At 35.5% G+C, this 20,936-nt stretch overlaps 1 protein-coding gene across 5 annotated transcripts in view; it reads left to right on the top strand.

Annotated features, from left to right (window-relative positions):
- The window catches only part of ABCC9 (ATP binding cassette subfamily C member 9), a 129,913-nt gene that overhangs the window by 19,557 nt on the left and 89,420 nt on the right, over window positions 1-20,936 (top strand). For all 5 annotated transcript variants that reach the window (XM_042946008.1, XM_042946009.1, XM_042946010.1 and 2 more), the window contains 9 exons: window positions 3,031-3,197; window positions 4,197-4,439; window positions 6,339-6,533; window positions 8,381-8,533; window positions 9,007-9,162; window positions 12,224-12,358; window positions 14,409-14,571; window positions 18,970-19,010; window positions 19,908-20,050. In XM_042946008.1, coding sequence (XP_042801942.1) covers window positions 3,031-3,197; window positions 4,197-4,439; window positions 6,339-6,533; window positions 8,381-8,533; window positions 9,007-9,162; window positions 12,224-12,358; window positions 14,409-14,571; window positions 18,970-19,010; window positions 19,908-20,050 — 1,396 coding nt within the window. The remainder of the gene's footprint in view (window positions 1-3,030; window positions 3,198-4,196; window positions 4,440-6,338; window positions 6,534-8,380; window positions 8,534-9,006; window positions 9,163-12,223; window positions 12,359-14,408; window positions 14,572-18,969; window positions 19,011-19,907; window positions 20,051-20,936) is intronic.

Here is a 20,936-nt window from a genome sequence, read left to right as displayed (position 1 = left end):
TATCCTTTTTAAGTATACAGGATATGTAGAGATAATTCTTCTTTCATTCCTAATACTGGCAATTTATGATTTCCTTTTTTTCTTAATCAGTCTAGCTGGGGAATTAGCTGAATTAGCAATTTTCTTGATCTTTAAAAAAAAATCAACCTTCTTGGCTTGGTTGGGTTTGTTAATTTTCTCAATTATTTTTTTTTCTATTTCATTGCTTTCTACTCTTATCTCTATCATTTTCATCCTTTTATTTTGTTCATTCTTCTTCTTTCCCTAGTTTTTAAGATGGAAGCTTAGATCATTGATTTTGGATCTTTTTTTTCTAAAATAAATATTTAAAGCCATAAATTTTCCTTTAAGTGTTGTTTTAGCTGCAATCCTTAAATTTTTAATATGTAGTATTTTTATTATAATTTAGCTATAATACTAATTTCCCTAGCGATTTCTTCTTTAACATGTGGTCAATTACAACTATGTTGTTTAACTTCCAAATATCTGGAGACTTATAGATATCCTATTGTGTGGAAAGACTTGAAGTTTACCTTCATAACCTCTGTCCTTGGTGTTCATACCCTGTATAATTCTCTACCTTTGAGTGTGAGTGGGACCTGTGACTTGCTTCTAGCCAATAGAGTATGGCAAAGATGAAGACATCAAATTAGTTGAGCTTCTGTTGAAAGACTCCAGCCTTAGTCAAGGCCTGGATTGCAGTCTGGTGAGACCCTGAAGCAGAGAACCCACTTGACCCATGCCCAGGCTCTTGACCCATGGAAACTGTGAGAAAATAATTGTGTGTTGGTATAAGCTGCTAACTAAACCTGTCATAATTTGCTTAGCAGCAATAGAAAATCAATATGCTTATTGTCCTCGATTTTTAATTTATTTTTATTGTGATCAGAGAACATATGTTATATGATTTCTGTCATTTTAAGTTTATTTTTTCTTGTTTTCTAAGTATGTAGCCTATGCCAGGACCATGCACTTAACAAGAATGTATATGCTGCAGGTGTTTGGGTGTATTTTTATAATACTAAGTATTATATAGCTTTATAAATATCAAACAGTTCAAAGTGGTTGATAGCTACCAGATCTTCTAAATCTTTATTAGGCATATGTGTATTTTTTTATTGTTGTGTCTCTCTGAAAAATCGACTGACCCTTTGTCATTATTAAAAGTTTTCAAAATTTCTGGTAATACACTTTGTCTTTTTTTCAAGTGTTTATTTGAATTCCAGTTAGTTAATATACAGTGTAATATTAATTTCAGGTGTACAATTTAGTAATTTAACACTTACATACAACACCCGGTGCTCATCACAAGTGCCCTCCTTAATACCCATCACCTATTTAACCCCTTCCCCTGTCCGCTTCCCTTCTAGTAACTATTAGTTTGCTCTCTGTAGTTAAGAGTCTGTTCCTTGGTTTGCCTCTCTCTCTCTTTCTTTTTCCCTTTGCTTGTTTGTTTTGTTTCTTAAATTCTACATATGAGTGAAATCATATGGTATTTGTCTTTCTCTGACTGAGCTATATCACATAGATTAGTACTCTCTAGCTCCATCTATGTTGTTGCAAATGACAAAATTTCATTCTTTTTTGTGGCTAAGTAACATTCCATTGAATATATATACCACATTTTCTTTATCCGTTCATCCACTAGTGGAAATTTGGGCTGTTTCCATAATTTGGTTATTGTAGCTAATGCTGCTATAAACATTGGGGTGCATGTATCCCTTTAGGTTAGTATTTTTTATGATAATACTCTTGGTCTTTAAGTCTACTTTATCTGATATTAATATAGCCACTCAGATTTCTCATGTTTACTGTTTTCATTGTATGTCTTTTTCCATCTACTTACTATCTGTTTCTTTATATTTAAGATGAATATCTTTAGTTAGCATGTAGTCTTTTTTTTTCTTTCTAAATCTATTCTGGCACTTTTCATTTTATGCTAAAACAAGATAGATGATGAGCTTATATGCCAGTGTTCAATTCTTTTTCTAAGGAAGTTGTGACCACCTTTAAACTTTAATAATTCTGGTAAGTGCTGTACAATGGATCATCTCATATGTGTTTTGGATTTCTTCTTTCTCATCCCATATTTATTTGTACTGACCTTTATTTAAAGTGTGAAGTATACTGAGCCTTTTATTCCTAGGAAAGTCTCTGTGCCCATCTCATATTTGCTATAAAAGGCCGGCTGTGGGTATGAGATGGTATAGATGCCTACGTTTCTCATCCCACTACTTAAGGTCGAGTTTGTTCTGTAGGATCATTGTTCTTCTCTTCTCTTTGTGGAGGCCTGTGGTATTTTAAACCATTTGGGTGAGATGAGTTACTACTTGAATGCTATCTGGAGAGCAGAAACCCCATTATAAAGCTATATGCATTCCATAATAATTCCAGCATAATACCATTAGATTACCTATTGGATAGGTTACACAGATAACAACTTGTGAATTCTTCATATAATATAATTGAGGCTTCATAAGAAAAAAACACAAAAAACAAGACCAGGAGATCAAAGCAATTTTAAAGTCTACAGAATTACACATAAGTTCCGGAGTGTAGGTTATTCCTATTTACATGTCTCTTTCCATCTGTCCATCTATTACATATAATCAGAGTGGAAGCACTAGCATTTTTAAAAAAGTTTTATTTACTTATTTTGAGAGAGAGAGGGAGGGAGAAGGGGAGGGGAAGAGAAAGAGGGAGACAGAATCCCAAGCAGACCCCACACCATCAGCACAGAGCCCGATGTGGGACTCAAACTCACCAACCTTGAGATCATGACCTGAGCTGAAGTTGGACTGACTGAGCCACCCAGGCGTCCAGAAGCACTAGCATTTTAAAGTCATCACCATACCTTTAGTTCAAAACTCCATATATGTTGTTTTCTTAAAAAATAAAATTATGTGGAAATAGAATATTTAAAATTATATTTGTTCTTAAAGAGCATGATATTTATATTGAAATTTCAATGAAGTTTTTTAAAATCAGGGAAAAAATGCATCTTTTTCCTTTTCCTTTTTATTTTTCCAGCCCTATTTCTGTATTGGGTAATGGCCTTTATTACAAAAACCATAAAATTAGTCAAGTACTGGCAGTCTGGTTGGGGAGTATCAGACTTGCGTTTCTGCATCACTGGCATGATGGTCATCTTGAATGGACTCCTGATGGCTGTGGAGATCAATGTAATTCGGGTCAGAGTAAGTATCTAATCATTTTTGTTTAATTACCAGAATTCAAGACTTGAATATTAGAGATTACAGTCAGCCAGAAATCATTTGTATTTAAGAAGACAAACAAATGTGTATCATCTATGTGTATAAAAGTTGAACTAATCACTAAGTTTCAGACCATTGGTATTCCAGAACCCTAGCATCTATTTATTCATTTGTAAATATTGATTGAATGATTGTGTGCCAAACATTAATCTCAGTTCATATTATAGATGAAACTGTTTGCATCAGAAAATTACATCATCCATGATGTGTCCCAAGCACACCTATATTAAGCAAACTATTGTATTCCTAGAAATTTCAAAATGAAAAGAAGATAATATGTTTACTGATTCCACTGATGAAGAAACTTCTACAGTGATAACTCTAGCTATATCCAAAGTCGCATAGCCAAGAGTCATGCCTGGTCTGTTATTACAAACCTGTTGTAGTTTGCATCACATAATGCTGTTATGTTGTGTGACATAGTTGTGAATAATTTTTTAATATTCATTTCTACCAGAGCACTTTGAGTTTGCTCTGAATGTCAAGATAGAAGCTGCAAGGAATAGTGGAGTATAGTTAGTGAACATCAGCCAAACGATGAATTATCAAAGAGTGACTCAATAATGGTGTCAACACATTTAAAAAAATCTAAGTAATGTAAAAATCTTTATTTAATTGACCCTATCACAGTATATCATGAAAGACTGATTCTTAGCAATAACTATATTTTAAAAGGATAATCTATAATTTTAGAATTGTCTCCAAGCGGGATTAAATGTGAAATTCTGGTATTTAACTAATTAATCTAGTCACAGTGAAAGGAAAGTATTTCAAAGAATATTTCCAAAGGAATGAAAATGTTTAGTAAAATAAACATTTTTGCCTGTTGAAATGAAAATGTAGAAAAGGTTAAAATTTTATTTTAATATGTGGGAAAAGAATTGGGTTAATTATCATTCTGTGGAATTTTTCTTGCCACAGAGATATGTATTCTTCATGAATCCTCAGAAAGTAAAGCCTCCTGAAGACCTCCAAGATCTGGGTGTGAGATTTCTTCAACCGTTTGTGAATTTATTGTCAAAAGCAACATACTGGTGGATGAACACGCTTATCATATCTGCTCATAAAAAGCCTATTGATCTGAAGGCAATTGGAAAATTGCCAATAGCAATGAGGGCAGTAACAAATTATGTTTGCCTGAAAGATGCATATGAAGAACAAAAGGTAATTTAGTATCTGTTTTTCATGCCCATAATTGTAGAAAATAGATCTATTAAATATAAAGTCACTAAGCTTAAATATCTATGGTTAAGGAAGAGCAGATTTTCTTCATCTGTCTTTCCCAGTAGTTTTGAGTCATGTGAATTGGGCCAATGAGACTATACCAGAAGGGCCAATGAAATAAAGTTATATTGTGGTAGTTGCCCAGTTCATACCTGAGGAGGGATAGAGGGAACACTGTTTTTTTTCTGAAACCAACTGGAAAGTTAGAATTAAGCTTAATGGTCATGTATATATGATCGTTATTCCCATATAATGTTAATAATTCATGGAGTTGTTGTTATGAAGCTTTTCAAAGTATCTTGTCAATAATTTTGTTATATAACAGTAAAATAGATCATATCATTAATAACCACATTTAAGAAACCAAAGTCCTTAAATTAATTATTGACTATATTTTGGAGTCTGTATTCCAAACTTGTGAAACTGAATTAAATAAAGTTGTCTACCATTCCTATATGTTTGTCAAAACTGGTCTCTTCTGGTACTTTCTTTGAGCCTTTATAATTACTTTAAACACCTTAAATAGAGTTTTTGGATATTTTCAGTTTGTCTTATAATCATTCTATACAGTCATGTACACCATACATGGTGGTAGATGTATTTTATATTGCAGTTATCTATAAATATTATCATAATTGAAATTATTGGTATTCACAACAACATTGGAAAGGAGTAGGATATGGTGAATCGGTGTGAGTTTTGTCTGTTCTAAATCAAGACAACAAAGCATTTATGGTAAATGATGAAAATGACCTCTGTTTTGTGTCAAAAATGTGTGTTATGAAATTAATATTGCAGGAAATGGTTACTACAAATGAACTTGAGTCATCTCTTTGGTTTCACCTCTGGGAAAAGTATTGCATAATATTTTTTAAACTTCTCTGCTAAAGTAAAGATTAAGAGTATAGCCTAAATATATTTTAAGTGTTCCTAGTACTCTTTATTACAAAGATCAGCTTGAACTTGGTGTGTTAATGTCTTGTATTAATAAACTTTTAAAAATAATTGTATTGTTCGTCTAACAGAGAAATGAATATGAGACACAACTGAATTATCTTCCATTGACTTGGTTTCTTTGCCACAGTGAAAAAACTTTATCTACCTCCTCTCTAAGACTTAATTATGATTATTAAGGTCATAAAATCCTTTCAACAAACAACAACATATGTGTGAAGCCGTGAGTTGGCTTAAGCATATATGCCATTCTTCAATTTTGCATTTCTTTGTTGAATAACTAGGAAACACAAGTCTAACACAACTTTAAAAAGTACTGACTGCTATTCATGGAGACAGGAAATACCTGAAAGAGAAACAACTTGAAGTTAGGATGATCTGTTTTGTTTAGCTTGTAGTAAAATATCTGGAGTAAAATATCTTTAGCTTGTAGTAGATCTCTTGTGATCTATTAACTCCACAAATCTTGACTAATCTTTCAATAATCTTGATCTTAGTATTTTACTATCTTCTTTTCCATACAATGGTATTTGGTAATAGTCATGACAGAAATACATTTTCCAAACCAAAGAGAATTAAAAAATTAATTTGGCCTTAAGAATTTTGGGTTATCCTTTGACAACTAAAAATAAGGCAAAGTCTTTGAAAATGGCCTTTTTACACCTCATTCTATTCCATACTCAGTGGCTACTGTTTGCATAGAGTGCAAGGATATGGGTTATGCATACAATACTAAAGGGACATTTACTTATAAACTTATACTTATAAACTTTACTTATAAACTTAACATATCATCAGAAATATCAGAAGGAATTGCCCATAGTTGGTGAGGTTAAATGCCGCTCCAGTCATTTTATCTTTGGTTCATCTGTTTTTTTCTTTCAGAAAAAAGTAGCAGATCATCCAAACCGGACTCCATCTATATGGCTAGCAATGTACAGAGCATTTGGGCGACCAATTCTGCTTAGTAGCACATTCCGTTATCTTGCAGATTTACTGGGTTTTGCTGGACCTCTCTGTATTTCTGGAATAGTTCAGCGTGTGAATGAAACCCAGAATGGGACAAATAACACAACAGGAGTAAGTCTGTGGTGCTTTTGAAGGGGAACATATTATTGGCAGATTTTATTGTAATTGTTACTTTTTATTAATGCAGTTCTATGAACAGTTCTTACAGTCTTATTTACAGAGAATTGAATGCATTTAAAACAAAGAAAACAATTTTCCTTGTAGAGAAAATCATGTATTTATGTATTCATTGAATGGATCTGTTCAACAAAATTATTTCTCAGATTCAAAGCCTACAGGCATTTGATAAGTATCTACTGTGTGCCAGAAGCCATGCTCAGGAATTTCACGTTGATTATTTTCTTTGATCTTTTTAGCAACCCTTAGAAGAATTTTCATGCATGAGTACATGAGGGATGGCTGAGTCATTTTTTTAGAGGCCTGTGACCGATCATGTTAGCAATGCGATTTGTACTATATACATATTTCTTTTCTTATATGATAAACACCATCACCTTGATTCACAATGATAAGGGCAAGTCACATTATGATATTTTTATTAGATATTATGCTAATATTTGGGGGGCTATATGGTATAAGATACTATATATTTGCTGTTGTAAATATAGTCTTTTATTTTCTGTTCTTAAGAAAATCTCATCATGAACTTCCTAGTTTCTTTCTAAGATAAGAATTGATTTCCCTAGTTTCACAGATAGAAAAATCTAGTCTAGATGAATCAATTTTCCTTTTCTATTCTCTCAATCTGATTTCCTGTCCTTTTTTCTTCACCTATTAAAATTTCATGCATTTTTCAAAGCCTACATTAAATGCCATCTCTTCAGTGAAGCTTTTCTGATTGTTCTGGTTGGAATTTGACTCTCGTTCATACTCTCCAACACATTGTTGATTTCACCTTGGCACTTGCTGTAAATGCTATTTATAAGGAAGCATGTTATTTATGGATACGCTTATCTCTCTGGGTGGTAAGCTCTTTAAACAGAATGACTGTGAACTGTTCATATCTGTGTTCACAATGTGTAGCCCATTTGCTTGCATATAGTAGTGTTCAGTTATTTTGAAATGAACCAGATATTTTCACCATTGAATGCACTTTTGTGATGTTTTGTCTCTACTAGCCTCATTGCATTCCATAAGTTCCACATAGAATTTTTCTATCATCCCTCTCCCTTACACATATTAATCACACATTTTTCTGAGAAGGAAGAACTTACACATTTGTATGTATCCCCATGAAAGAAAAGGAAGGGACCAGAAGTAGAATTTAATGGATCTAACCCACAACAGTATTGCCCAAACTGACATGATGTCCTTATTTGAGTGTTACCTTTCTCTCACTTCTAACCAAGTTACCACATAGTATGGTTCCAAACAAAAAGCAATCAGTTTTGTATATCCTTATGATGACTTCAGTCATATTCCTACTGAAAAATTTTATAAATTGTGTTTTGTCATTGGAAGTGTCAACATGGTGAAATCAATAGCCAAATTACATTTATCATTTATCTTGTTAATATAAATTATGTGAATATTAGACTAAGTCAAATAAATTACAGTCTAAATTGACTTTGATCTTCAATTACTACTTCTCAAGACGGAATATATCTTTTCCGAAAATGTACGTACATTTTTAAATCAAAATTTACCTTTTTACTGCAATCAGGCATTTCCAGCAATCTTAATGATCAATTTGGGATTTTATGCATTGAACTAGTTTGAATTTGTATCTGTGGACATGATGAAGAAAAACCAAAATTACCTTGGCTCATTCCACTGCTGCATTATAAAGACATTGAGTTTTTATATTTAAGAATTATGTATCGTTTGATAAATGTGATCTGTACACCTGGTATATGAAAAGACCAGTTCTAATTTATGTCTTTTTCTTTTGGGACAAGATTTCAGAAACCCTTTCATCAAAGGAATTTCTTGAAAATGCTTATGTACTAGCAGTTCTTCTTTTCTTGGCCCTTATTCTGCAAAGGACATTTTTGCAGGCTTCCTACTATGTAACCATAGAGACTGGCATTAACCTCCGTGGAGCTCTGCTGGTATGTACAAGCTTTGAATGATTTTGTTTCTTGAAAATGCCATATGCCATTCAATGACAGGAAGGGTAGGGGGTCTCAGTTTTGTTTCTCTTTCTGTTTGACTTTGACACTACAACTTCAACACTTCTACGAGCTACTTGATAAAAAAAACAGAACTAATTAGTAGACCCACTGAATTTTAAAAAGTTTTGTAGTAATATATTAAGAAAGCTTTTGAAATCTTTCATTTGATGATCTCTGTTTCAATATGTTTAAAGTCAAATATATGTTTTGATCATATGGCCAGTTAGGTTTGTGTTTAGCTAAAGACTGAAAGTAACAATTCTAAAATGAAAATAGTGGTTGACTGAAGAAGATGTCATTACAGGGATTTTTTTTTCCAAAAATTTTTTTAAAATGTAATATTTTCAATGGAAGTAAATAAACATAATGTTGATTAAGTTTAGAGCTTCAAATACACTCTTTTTTTGCAGGCCATGATATACAATAAAATTCTTAGGCTGTCTACATCTAATTTATCCATGGGTGAGATGACCCTGGGACAGATCAATAACTTGGTTGCCATTGAAACCAATCAGCTCATGTGGTTCTTGTTCCTGTGTCCCAATCTATGGGCAATGCCTGTTCAGGTAAATCAATATAAGTAATATTCTCATTTGCAGAGGAAACAAAACAAAAGGAGTATGAAATATTTAGCTCAGTAAAAGGTAACTTTTTGAACTTGCTAATGTTATTATGCTTTTTTTTTGGAGAGAGAGAGAGAGGGGAGAGGAAGAGAGAGAATCTTAAGCAGGTTCCACACCCACATGGCACCTGACATGGGCCTTATCTCACGACCGTGAGATCATGACCTGAGTTGAAATCAAGAGTCAAATGTTTAGGGGCGCCTGGGTGGCTCGGTTGGTTAAGTGTCCAGCTCCAGCTCAGGTCATTATCTCGCCGTTCATGAGTTTGAGTCCCACATAGGGCTCTGTGCTGACAGCTCAGAGCCTGGAGCCTCCTTTGGACTCTCTCTCTCTCTTTCTCTCTCTCTGTCTCTGTCTCTCTCTCTCTCTCTGCCCCTCACCCACTCACACTCTGTGTCTCTCTCAAAAATAAACATTAAAAAAATTATTAAAAAGTCAGATGTTTAACCGACTGTCAACCAGGTGCCCCCTATACCCTTTTTGTAGAGAAGAAAACTGAGACTCAGAAATGCTCTGACAGGTTAAGAAAGTGGGGTTTGAAATTCTCCTGCTTAGGTTCAAATGTCTGCTCTACCCTGTTTGCACAAGTGTTTAAATCCTCAAAATATTAGTTTCCTTAGCTTTAAAATTGGAATGATAACTGTATCTGCCTTGTAGAATTGTTGGCATCATCAAGTCTAAATAAGTTAGTATGTGTAGCACATTTAGCACAGTGCCTAGTACTTCATGGACATTTAGTAATTGTTAGTTGTTATCATTGTTGACCAAATCCATGCAAGTCATGGAGCCAAGTCTTGACCCCTTTTATTTTGACAGACTCTCTTATAGCATTTCTAAAGTAAAACAGTTGTAATCCATCCCATTGTTTCAATAGCTGATGTATTATACAATGCCAAATTTTATAAGGTGGTAGGAACACTAACAAGCTGGAGGGCTATTTAGCTATTTTTTTTAATGGAAAATAGTATTTTAGGAAAGATGCATTTTCCCCCTAATTGGGTCAAAATAGCAAAAGATATGTTTTTAGCTCTTTCCTCTGTGTGATGGTGAATATGTTTACCTTGAGTTTTGCATCCTGTAGATGGAGCTTAAACTGTAGGTCTTATTTTTTTAAGTTTATTTATTTTGAAAGAGAGAGAGCAGGGGAGGGGCAGAGAGAGAGGGAGAGAGAGAGAATCCAAAGCAGGCTCTGTGTTGTCAGTGCCGAGTTCAATGCAGGGCTAAAAATCACAAACCATGAGATCATGACCTGGGCCAAAATCAAGAATCAGATGCTTAACCGACTGAGCCACCCAGGTGCCCCAACTGTAGATCTTATTTGATCCAGTCTGTCACTTATGTCCCTGTGTACCATGTTTATTAAAATGCATTCAATAATAAAGAAGATATGCTAGTTTTTAAATGTATTGTTTGCCTTTTTAGTTTTATCTTTAAAAAATTGTTTTTTGTAAATGCTTATTAATTTTTGAGAGAGAACAAGCATGAGCAGGGGAGGGGCAGGGAGAGGGAGACAGAGGATCCAAAACAGGCTCTGCACTGTGAGCACAGAGCCCCACGTGGGGCTCAAACCCATGAACCCTGAGATCATGACCTGAACCAAAATCAAGAGTTGGCCACTAAAGTGACTGAGCCACACAAGCGCCCCACCTTTTTAGTTCTAAATGGAAATCCAAGTCAAACAAAAGTGTGTATCAAATCAAAAGTGTGCAGTGCTTGACACAAAGTAGGATATAAAATCTGCTCGGTCTCATTTTATCAAAATGTACTTATATACAAGTCAAGTAAGTAGCCTCCTACGTGGTACAATTTAAAGGCTGCCTCTGAATGATTGCATCATGAGTGACGTTAAGGAAACTTTCATTTTGATTGGAATTCATAAAAAGCCTAATTGGTTGGGCAGTAAATATGTGCGCTTGCCTCCAAACGGCCACTATTAAGCTGTTACCATTGGCATACACTCAAAAGTTAAATGCTTTAACTGCATGAATATAGTTCATTAGTTGGCATTTTTAGCCATGATAATCTGAGCTATTGTGGGGGAAAAGCAAGGAGAGAAGATTGCAGGGTCAAATCCTAAATTTTAAAGGAAGAAGAAGAAGAAAGTAACAAATCTGAGAGGGTTGGCTTACGTGGGTCAGCCCTGGCTTTTCGGAAATATTTTTTTTTTAATTTTTTTAAAGTTTACTTATTTATTTTTAAAGTTTACTTATTTATTTTGAGAGAGACAGAAACAGTGCATGCAGGGGAGGGGCAGGGAGAGAAGGAGAGAGAGAATCCCAAGCAGACTCTGCACTGCCAGCTCAGAGCCCAATGTGGGGCTCAAACCCACGAAACCCTGAGATCATGACCTTAGCTGAAACCAAGAGTCTGTCGCTTACGCAACTGAGCCACCCAGGCGCCCAAGGGAAATAAATTTTAAAAGGGAAGTGAGGTATGATGGGGTGCCACCTTTAGCTTCTCCACAGTTTTAATTGAGCCTAGGTTTCATGTCATCAAGTGACTTCTGGGATCATTGAGGATGTGAGGAGTTCAGATTATTCCTTTAGTCTGCAAACAACCATCCAGTACTCACATTATGATGTCACCTCCAGCTTTCCATCCTTCTCACCTGGAAAAGTTGGTACAATTCCATGAAAACCTGGAATATCAAAGTTACGGTGGGTGGTAACATTTTCAAGAAACATTTCATGTCCTTTTAAAAATGTGAAGACTGCCTTCAAAGGTCGGAAGCATCACAGGACCAGTCTGTAGCTTCATGCAGCAAATTGGTTTGACACCGGTTGCACAGAACATCATCCTAACAACAAATTCTGACTCCTTAGCTTTCCCCAAATAAATCATAGTAAAACCTAGCTGTTATAGTTGAGTTGACTTCCACGTAGATGTATTAGTTAATTAATTAAGAATTAAGAAATCCTATGCTTTCACCAAAATGTATTGCCTTTCATGCTGCAGTGGCCATGCCCCTGTTCATTTTCCCTTTTCCATATGTTTTCCTTTCTAGATCATAATGGGAGTGATTCTGCTCTATAATTTACTTGGATCAAGCGCATTGGTTGGGGCAGCTGTCATTGTGCTTCTGGCACCCATTCAGTACTTCATCGCAACAAAATTGGCAGAGGCTCAGAAGAGCACTCTTGTAAGTTAACATCTTTTGGAAACTTTACTAGGAAAATCTAGTAAGCTGTCTCATTTTCAAAATAATAGGAAATTAATACATGCCACTCAGAATAATTTGGAAATTATTATGTTTCATTTCAATTCTTAGGCAGCAAATGTGTATTACATTTTTATTTTAAGTATTTATGTTTAAAACACTTTTCTTTTAAATGTTTATATTTATTTGAGAGAGAGAGAGAGAGAGGGAGAGCACGAGTGGGGGAGGGGAATAGAGAGACAGGAAGACAGAATCTGAAGCAAGCTCCGTACTGTCAGTGCAAAGTCAGGGGCAGGGCTCAAACCCACGAACCATGAGATCATGAACTGAGCCAAAGTCAGACACTTACCCAGCTGAGCCACCCCGGTGCCCCGCAAGTGCACTTTTTAAAAGTGGATTTGAAATGTATGACTTGATGATCTTAAACTCAAAATGCCAGAATCACAATTCCTGATGGTTTTGTGCCATGAGGTGATGAGGCTTTGAACTTCTTCTAGATCATTGGTCTAGAGAATGTATCTACATCCATTTTGAACCCCCTGCATGTTAATTATTGACATGGGAGAATTGGATCAAAGAATAAATAAAGCATCAGGTTTATTGCTTCTGAAGTGAAATATCCCTAGAATTGAAGCAAACCACGTGATGATCTACAGAGTTACACTAAAGTATTTCAGGCAGCTGCTCTGGCCGAGTATGCTCATGGTCAACTTGGCAAGCAAGAAAAAGCCCAATTATTGACCCCTTCTGGCTTCAGTTTTCCATGAAATCATTTCATTTGAGCAAGAATTGGCTTCTTTTAAAGAAATATTTGTAAATAATAAAATTGTTGACAGCATGTTCAGAAGTAAAGTTTGATTAAATATGAGCAAGGCTGCCTGTAAATCAGGCGTAAAATATAGGGATGCTGCCACTGATGGAATTGTTGCCCAAGTTGGTTTCTACTGTGACAAGCAAGTTGCATGTCATGCAGGTGGTTTTCATCACTGTTTTTCTGCTGCTTCTGGTGACGTTACTCATTATTTCCGTCTGAGCCATCTACCCGTCTTTACTTTAGGACATAAATACAGAGAGGTGAGGAAGAGGAGCACAAAGTGAAGACAGGACTCTCCTCAAACATCCGTCTTTCATTTAGCTGGTCATACTGTACTCATTTACTCATGTAACAATCATGTGATAGGCATCTAAGACCCTGTAGAGACCAGAAGGTGAATAAAAACCAAGCCATTTGCTACTTTTGCTCCCTCCTATCTGCCTTTTGGCCACTTGCACTGCTCCTTTTGAAAGTTCATAGGTCATAATGTACCTTACTAGAAATTCTAGTATTTGGTGGTGGTGGAAATTGCAATGGTTGAGTAAATTGTGGCTCTTGTAACTGCTAAAAATCTCTTTACACTTAACCCAAACTGTTAGTAATCAGTAAATCTAATTTTGGCCTTAAACAAGAGCTTATGAAGAAGTATGTGGAAATCTCTCAAAGTTAAAGGGAATACCCTTGGTTTCACAAAGTGTATTATGAAGACACAATGTGAACACACACAGTGTGAGCATACACAACCCTGACATTCCCAAATAAGAAGCAAACTAACTTTTCTTACATTCATTGTTTTCTCTTCTTCTAAGTATGAGTGATAGTGCTGAAAAGAAAATAAAACAAGTTTGATGTTAGAAGGAAGCATTGGAAGTCTCTGTATCATTTCCATAAATGTTTATAATTACTATCTGCAGACATTATTCAAGGAAATCACGTGAGACTTAAGAAACTGCTTTTATTTAACTCAAAGTAACAGGAGCGTGAGAGGTTTTAGGTGGAAAGAAATTGGAAGCCATTTCATTCAACTCTTCATTTTACACCTGGAGGTGGAAGCACAGAGGATTTGACCCCTTCTCCCGGGGATCTCAAAGCCATAATCAGTGGCAGAGCCAGGCAGAAATCAAGATCTGGTCCATCCCTGTCTGTTATATATATGGTCCTGCCTGTTTGAGTCACTTGGATGCAGCGTGCATTGTTTTCTATTTCTTTGTTTTATAGGATTATTCTACTGAGAGACTGAAGAAAACAAACGAAATATTGAAAGGCATCAAACTTCTAAAGTTGTATGCCTGGGAGCACATCTTTTGTAAAAGTGTAGAAGAAACAAGAATGAAAGAACTATCCAGTCTCAAAACCTTTGCACTTTATACGTCACTCTCCAGTAAGTTGCCATGGCGAGAAGGACCACCAAAAAACATGTGGTCTATTCAGCTTAGGTGGTGATCACTGAGACATTCTACTCATCAGAGGAAGCCCATTTATTTTCCACATGTGTGCTGTTCAGTAGCCACTAGCCACATGAGTCTATTTAAATTTAAATTAAAGAACAGAGTTAGCATAGGCTTAGAGTCAGGTAGACCTAAATTTGATTCGTTATAAGATGCGTGTTTTTGTCATATTACTTTACATCTAAAATTCTTGGGTTTTTTTCATCTGTAAAATGGGATGGGATGAGTACAGTACCTGCTATTGAAATCATCACCAGTTACAGTTGGGATGAATAGGTTTCCAGTAAAAATTTATTTATTTAAGTTGATTTGACTGTATTATTATTGACCTTCTTATCCCCAGAGATCCTCAAAAATTATCTGCAGTTGTCTTACCTATATCTCTGGAAGCTTATGATATTATATTTTCTTGAAAATTATACTTAGAATGCTATTTTTGAAAATCGACGGAAAAAAATGTCAATGCTTCCAAGTAAAAGAAGCCAAATTACATTCACATAAAACCCTCTTTTCCAATAGATTTTCAAGAACTTTTAAACATGGAGCATTTTTATCTTCAACTCTAATTTTTATAAAGCAATCATTTAAAAAATTGTTTTTTTTCCCCCAGAGTGACACTGAGTACTCTCAAGAATAATTACGTTTATGTTAGTACATTTCTTACAAATTTAGCTGAACTACTACCACCAACATTTGATTTGGTTTATGTGTCAGTTTTGCTTATCTCTATTGTTCCCAAGACCTTGAACAAATTAAAGTTTTGGAGATTTATACATTGTTTCCTCTCAAATTCTAAACTAACTTAGTTCTTAGACATTACAAATACTTCTTTTGTGAAATAAATTTAGAGAAAATATTTGGTTTATATAGCTCATTTATTCTACCCTAATGCCTGATGCATTAGAAATGAAATGGGAAGGAGATTTATCTTCCAGCTCTGCACCACTGCTAATATGGTGTCAAAATGCTAGAAGATGAAATGATTGATATCCACTTGTTTATATAATAGTACTTGAAGCTGCTGACCCTGACAATACATTGCTTTTTGCAATAGACTGAAATACTCATGATAAGGATGGCTGCAGCCAGAAATAATGACAATAATAAAAATACAGTGAGATAGCCAGCCAATTATTGGCATAAGTGGCTTTATACATATCATCCCATTTAATCTCCCAACATTCCAATAATTTAGATTCCACTGTTAACTCTGTTTTATATATTAAAAGATGGAGGTGGAGAGAGTTTAAGTAACTTGAACTTCTCTTACATCATGTACCTACTAAATGGCAGAGTTGGGTTGTTAATCCAGTTTGCTTGTCTCCAGACATGAGATTTGGGTTGTTTTTTGAATGTCAGATACAAAAGGAGAGGACGGAAGAGGCCATCACAGGGGAGAAAAACAACAGATCATGAAAGTAAAAATGCAGAAGCATGTGTATATTATAGGCAGCAGGAATTCTTGAGTCAATGGTGTAAAATTCCAGTTGAACCATTTTTAAGTTTTTTTTAAGTTTATTTATTTTGAGAGAGACAGAGAGAGCACAAGTGGGAGGGGGCAGAGAGAGAGAATATTCCAAGCAGATTCCATGCTGTTAACCAGAGCCTGACATGGGGCTCAAACTCACGAACTGTGAGATCATGACCTGAGCTGAAACCAAGAGACAGGTGCTTAACCGACTGACCCACGCAGGCACCCCCAAGTTTTGTGATATGGTTAAATATAGTATTCTTGGGGATTAGGAACTTGAACTATGGTTGATGCATAGAACTGGCTATATATCTCAACTCTGCCGTTTCATAGCAGTATGACTTTCACCAAGTTAGTTATGTCTTCCAAACCTCAATATTTTTCATCTGGACAGTGAGATGATAATAATACCTACCATGTAGGACTGTAGTAAAGATTAAAATAATGAATGCTGTACACGTTGACTGAGTTGTTGATTCTATTCCAGGCACGAGGTCAAGTGCTTCATACTCATTACCTCATACTAAGCACCTGGCAAATGGTCTGGTGCTCACCAACCTCCATTCCTCAGTTTCCTCATCTAAAAATTGGTGTAGGAGTGCCTGGGTGTCTCAGTCTGTTAAGTGTCCGACTTCAGCTCAGGTCATGATCTCACTGATTAGTGGGTTCAAGCCCCACATTGGGCTCTGTGCTGACATCTCAGAGCCTGCTTTAGATTCTGTGTCTCCCTCTGTCTCTGCCCCACCCCCACTCACACTCTGTCTCTCTCTCTCTCTCTCTCTGTCTTTCTTAAAAATAAACATTAAAAATTTTTTTAAATGGTGTAATAATAATACATCGTTATCACAGGTATATTGTGAGAATCAAATGAGTCAGTGAATGTGACACTGTTCAGTAACTGTTAAAAACATTTTATAAATAGTATTTGTAGAGCATCGTAAGAAGACAAAGATAATGAAAGCAGGAAGTCAACTGTCTAACAAAGTGGTTACTGCTGGGTCTTACAGGGCAAACTGACCTGAAATGAAAGACTGCCTCAGCAACTTGGCAGCTCTACAGCCTTGGTCAGTCTTTGGTAAAACCTCAGTTTTCTCATCAAGAAGCTGGGAAGTATTAAGAGGATCTTGGGGAATTAAATAAGACAAAGTGGATAAAGTGTTTAGAACAGTACCTGAAACATAAAAGCGCTCAATCAGTGGTATCTGAAAATATTGAAAAGCAGTTAAACAGGACACTCACTAGTAGAACAGAAGATCCAGCTTTTGTGAATCAGTGTTCTTGCCAGTCAAGATAATATCTGAAGGGAAGAGAAATTCTATCAATTTCCCAGTCTCCATTGCCAAATGGTCGTGTGCTATTTATGGATTTAATCCATTGGTAAAAGACGAGAAGACAGTATTAAATTTTTTTCTCTTTAATAGATCTGAGTTTAAATCCAAGCTCTATCACCTCCTAGTTTGGAATCTTGCATGTTACTCACCTAAGTAACACCCTAAGCACCTAAGCTGCTTTCTTATTATTGTGTGTGGTAGTTGTAATCATTAAATATGAGAACTATGTAAAGCAGTCTTTTATCATACCTCAATGATGGTGACTTGTCAGCAGCAGAGCAAGGTGGTGGCAAGCAGTCTTTATTGGTTTGAATCCCTACTGTGTGACCTGGAGCTTGTCATTCTCATCTTTGTAATGGCATAGGAAGGGTACCTGCTACATGTACCCGGTGCAGATTGCTGTATAAATGTTTTTTCCAATCAAATAGCAGTTGTTCTTGCTCTTCCTCATTAAGGGGGGATTACTTATTCAAAGATGCGGACTGTAAAATGACTTACAAACAATGATGAGGGGAAAAGAAAGAAATACACTTAGAGAACAGGGTGACAGTAGCCTGAGAAACAAGATGGAGGCAGAAATGTGGCTCATCATCTGTGCTGTTATAAAACTCAGAGCAGTGTTTGGATTCCCAGTATTATACAAGAATTTGGATTTGATAACCAAGCCACATCTGGACCTGCAAAATCACAATCTGATTCTGTGTTCAGCGGTCAGGGTAGTTCATGAGAGTGGATCATGAGGACTGATGATGATTTATTTGTGGGTAGATTCTGTCCTGCATGTCAAGAAAACTAGGTTCTAGCTCTCACTCTGGTAGTAATTCACTTAATCTTTTAGCCCCAGCCCCTAAACTTCTATGGTTTATAAAAAATATAACTACAAATTATCAATTTGACTTTGTAATTTTATTGTGACCTCCAAATACTAGTATTTTAGACTAAATTATGAGTTTTTGTTTCAGTTATGCATATCATGTGTATCAAGTATTAGTGCAATATGTTTCTGGAGAGACATTTAAACTAGCAGAGGGTTCAGGATAGGGAGTTGTTTTGTTAAGCAAAAGGTCTATACGTGAAAATAAATATCACTTTTGGAGGCAGAATGTGAAGTGATGTCAAATTCTTTTTTTTATCAGTGTAATAGCTTAATTTTCATACATTTAAGTTAGTTTAGTGGACCATGTGAAATACGGACAGAGAACACCTCAAGAATGCACATTTGTTAAAGTCTAATAATTTGCACCACTAAAGGAGCATTTTATCTGAATTTTGCGGTTTATAACATTTTATTAAAAACAGCTTTTCAGTAATAGAAAATATTTTCTGATTAAGACTCATGTGGCGGGGGGGGGGCTCATACACCTGCGAACAAGGAAATACCAACTGGGAAACGTTTGTGGACTCCAGACAAAAGGCACTTGGTCCTCTCTGTCTTCAAGGGAAGTTAAAGTAATAATAGATGATGCATTAAAGTTACTGAAAATGTTTCATAGTTGAACGAACCTAATATATTCGATTTCTCTCCACAGTCTTCATGAACGCAGCAATCCCCATAGCAGCTGTTCTTGCTGTAAGAAACTTTCTCTTGCTTTTGAACATGGAACAGAGTCAGTGTTTAGAAATGATTCATGAGCAGGAATGTGTGGGTGGTAATATATATTACTTCACCTCTGCCAGTTTTCTCTTTACAGTCCCCATCATAATAGTTCTAATCCAGGGTTTCTCGACTGTGACACTATGAACTTTTTGGCCCAGATAAGTGTTGTTAGGGCCTTTCCTCTGCCTGAGGATGGGTAGCAGCATCCCTGGCTTCTACCAGTTAGAGACCATTAACACTCCCTAGACATTGCCAAATGTGCCCTGGGGAGCAAAATTAATAGTAGTTGAGACCTAAACTGTTCTCATCTCCACAACCTGGTTCCCAGACATCCTTACATCAGAATCATGCTAGATCAACAACCAGAAGATTACATTATATTTCAGACTAAAAGGACAAACCTGGGAACTCGTATTTTATTTAGAAATGTAAATACATCTGCATCAAACACTAATGTTGGCAATTTTAGTAAAGATACACAATAGGGACCCTAAAGCAATGGAATATCTTAGTTTGCTCTTAGAAAATTTAGTATTGCTTGGAAAGAACCTGACTGGTTGTTAAGAACCCTAGGTTCACTTCACAGTTACCCCCCTACTCAGTAATTTGACAGAAGTCAGTTTCCTAATCTATAAATAGAATCTATTCTGCCTTTCTCACAAATTTCTTGCTAAGATGGCATGTAAACCATTATGTACTCTACCAATAACAAGTATTATTTTTCCTCAGGAGTAATTTGGATAAAGCAATTGTTTTCATATTTGTAATGGACATATTGGGGTAGCAGAATATGTTAGGTTTCTAAAATCGAATGTAAGCATTTGTGAAACGTTCTCCAACTTTCTCTAAAGAACTTCTTTCTTTGCACAGACGTTTGTTACCCACGCGTATGCTAGCGGGAACAATCTAAAACCTGCAGAGGCCTTTGCTTCACTGTCTCTCTTTCATATCCTGGTCACCCCACTGTTCCTGCTCTCTACAGTGGTCAGATTTGCAGTCAAAGCCATCATAAGGTATGCACTGGAATGTCTGGAGTCCTTTGCCTGATTATGGAAGTAATATATGCTCATGGTAGTAAATTTGAAAAAGTATAAAGAACAACATTCAAATCACTGCCCATTGTTAAAATTTTAATATGCTACTTTTCAGTCTTTTACAACTATTTTTAGATGAAAAGAATTATGATTTTAAAGTAAAAATTTTGAATTTATGTAGCTTTTGATTCCTTATTTCACTTACTGGTTTTATTTTTTCTCTTCATTAAGATCATGATGTTTATTGGCTCTGCGATAGTCTATTGTTTTGAAGTCCTGTACTCTAATTTATTTAACAATTACTTCCTTATTGGGCATTTGGAATGTTTCTACTTTATACCTAACATAAATAATATAACTAACACTGAGATAAATGTCTGTTTTTGTCTTTAAACTTTTCTCTGATTATTTTCTTAAGACAGATTTCTAGAAGTGGGGATACTAGTTTAAACAGTATGCATAATTTTAAAATTTTTATTAAGGTTTTTATTTTAATTCCGGTATAGTCAACATATGGTGTTATATTAGTTTTAGGCATATAATATAGTGATTCAATAATTCCATATATTACTCAATGTCCATCAAGATAAGTGTACTCTTAACTCCCTTCACCTGTTTCACCCCTACCCCTCCCCACCATCAGTTTGTTCCATATAGTTAAGAATCTGTTTCTTAGTTTGTCTCTTTTTTCTTTGTTCATTTGTTTTGTTTCTTAAATTCCACGTATGAGTGAAGTCATATGGTATTTGTCTTTCTCTTACTGACTTATTTTGTTTAGCATAATACTTTCTAGCTCCATCCACATTGTTGCAAATGGCAAGACTTCATTCTTTTCTGTGGCTGAATAATATTCCATTGTGTATGT

Source organism: Panthera leo, chromosome B4, assembly GCF_018350215.1.
Source record: "Panthera leo isolate Ple1 chromosome B4, P.leo_Ple1_pat1.1, whole genome shotgun sequence".
NCBI classification, from domain to species: domain Eukaryota; kingdom Metazoa; phylum Chordata; class Mammalia; order Carnivora; family Felidae; genus Panthera; species Panthera leo.
This window is presented reverse-complemented; position numbering and strand designations above follow the sequence as displayed.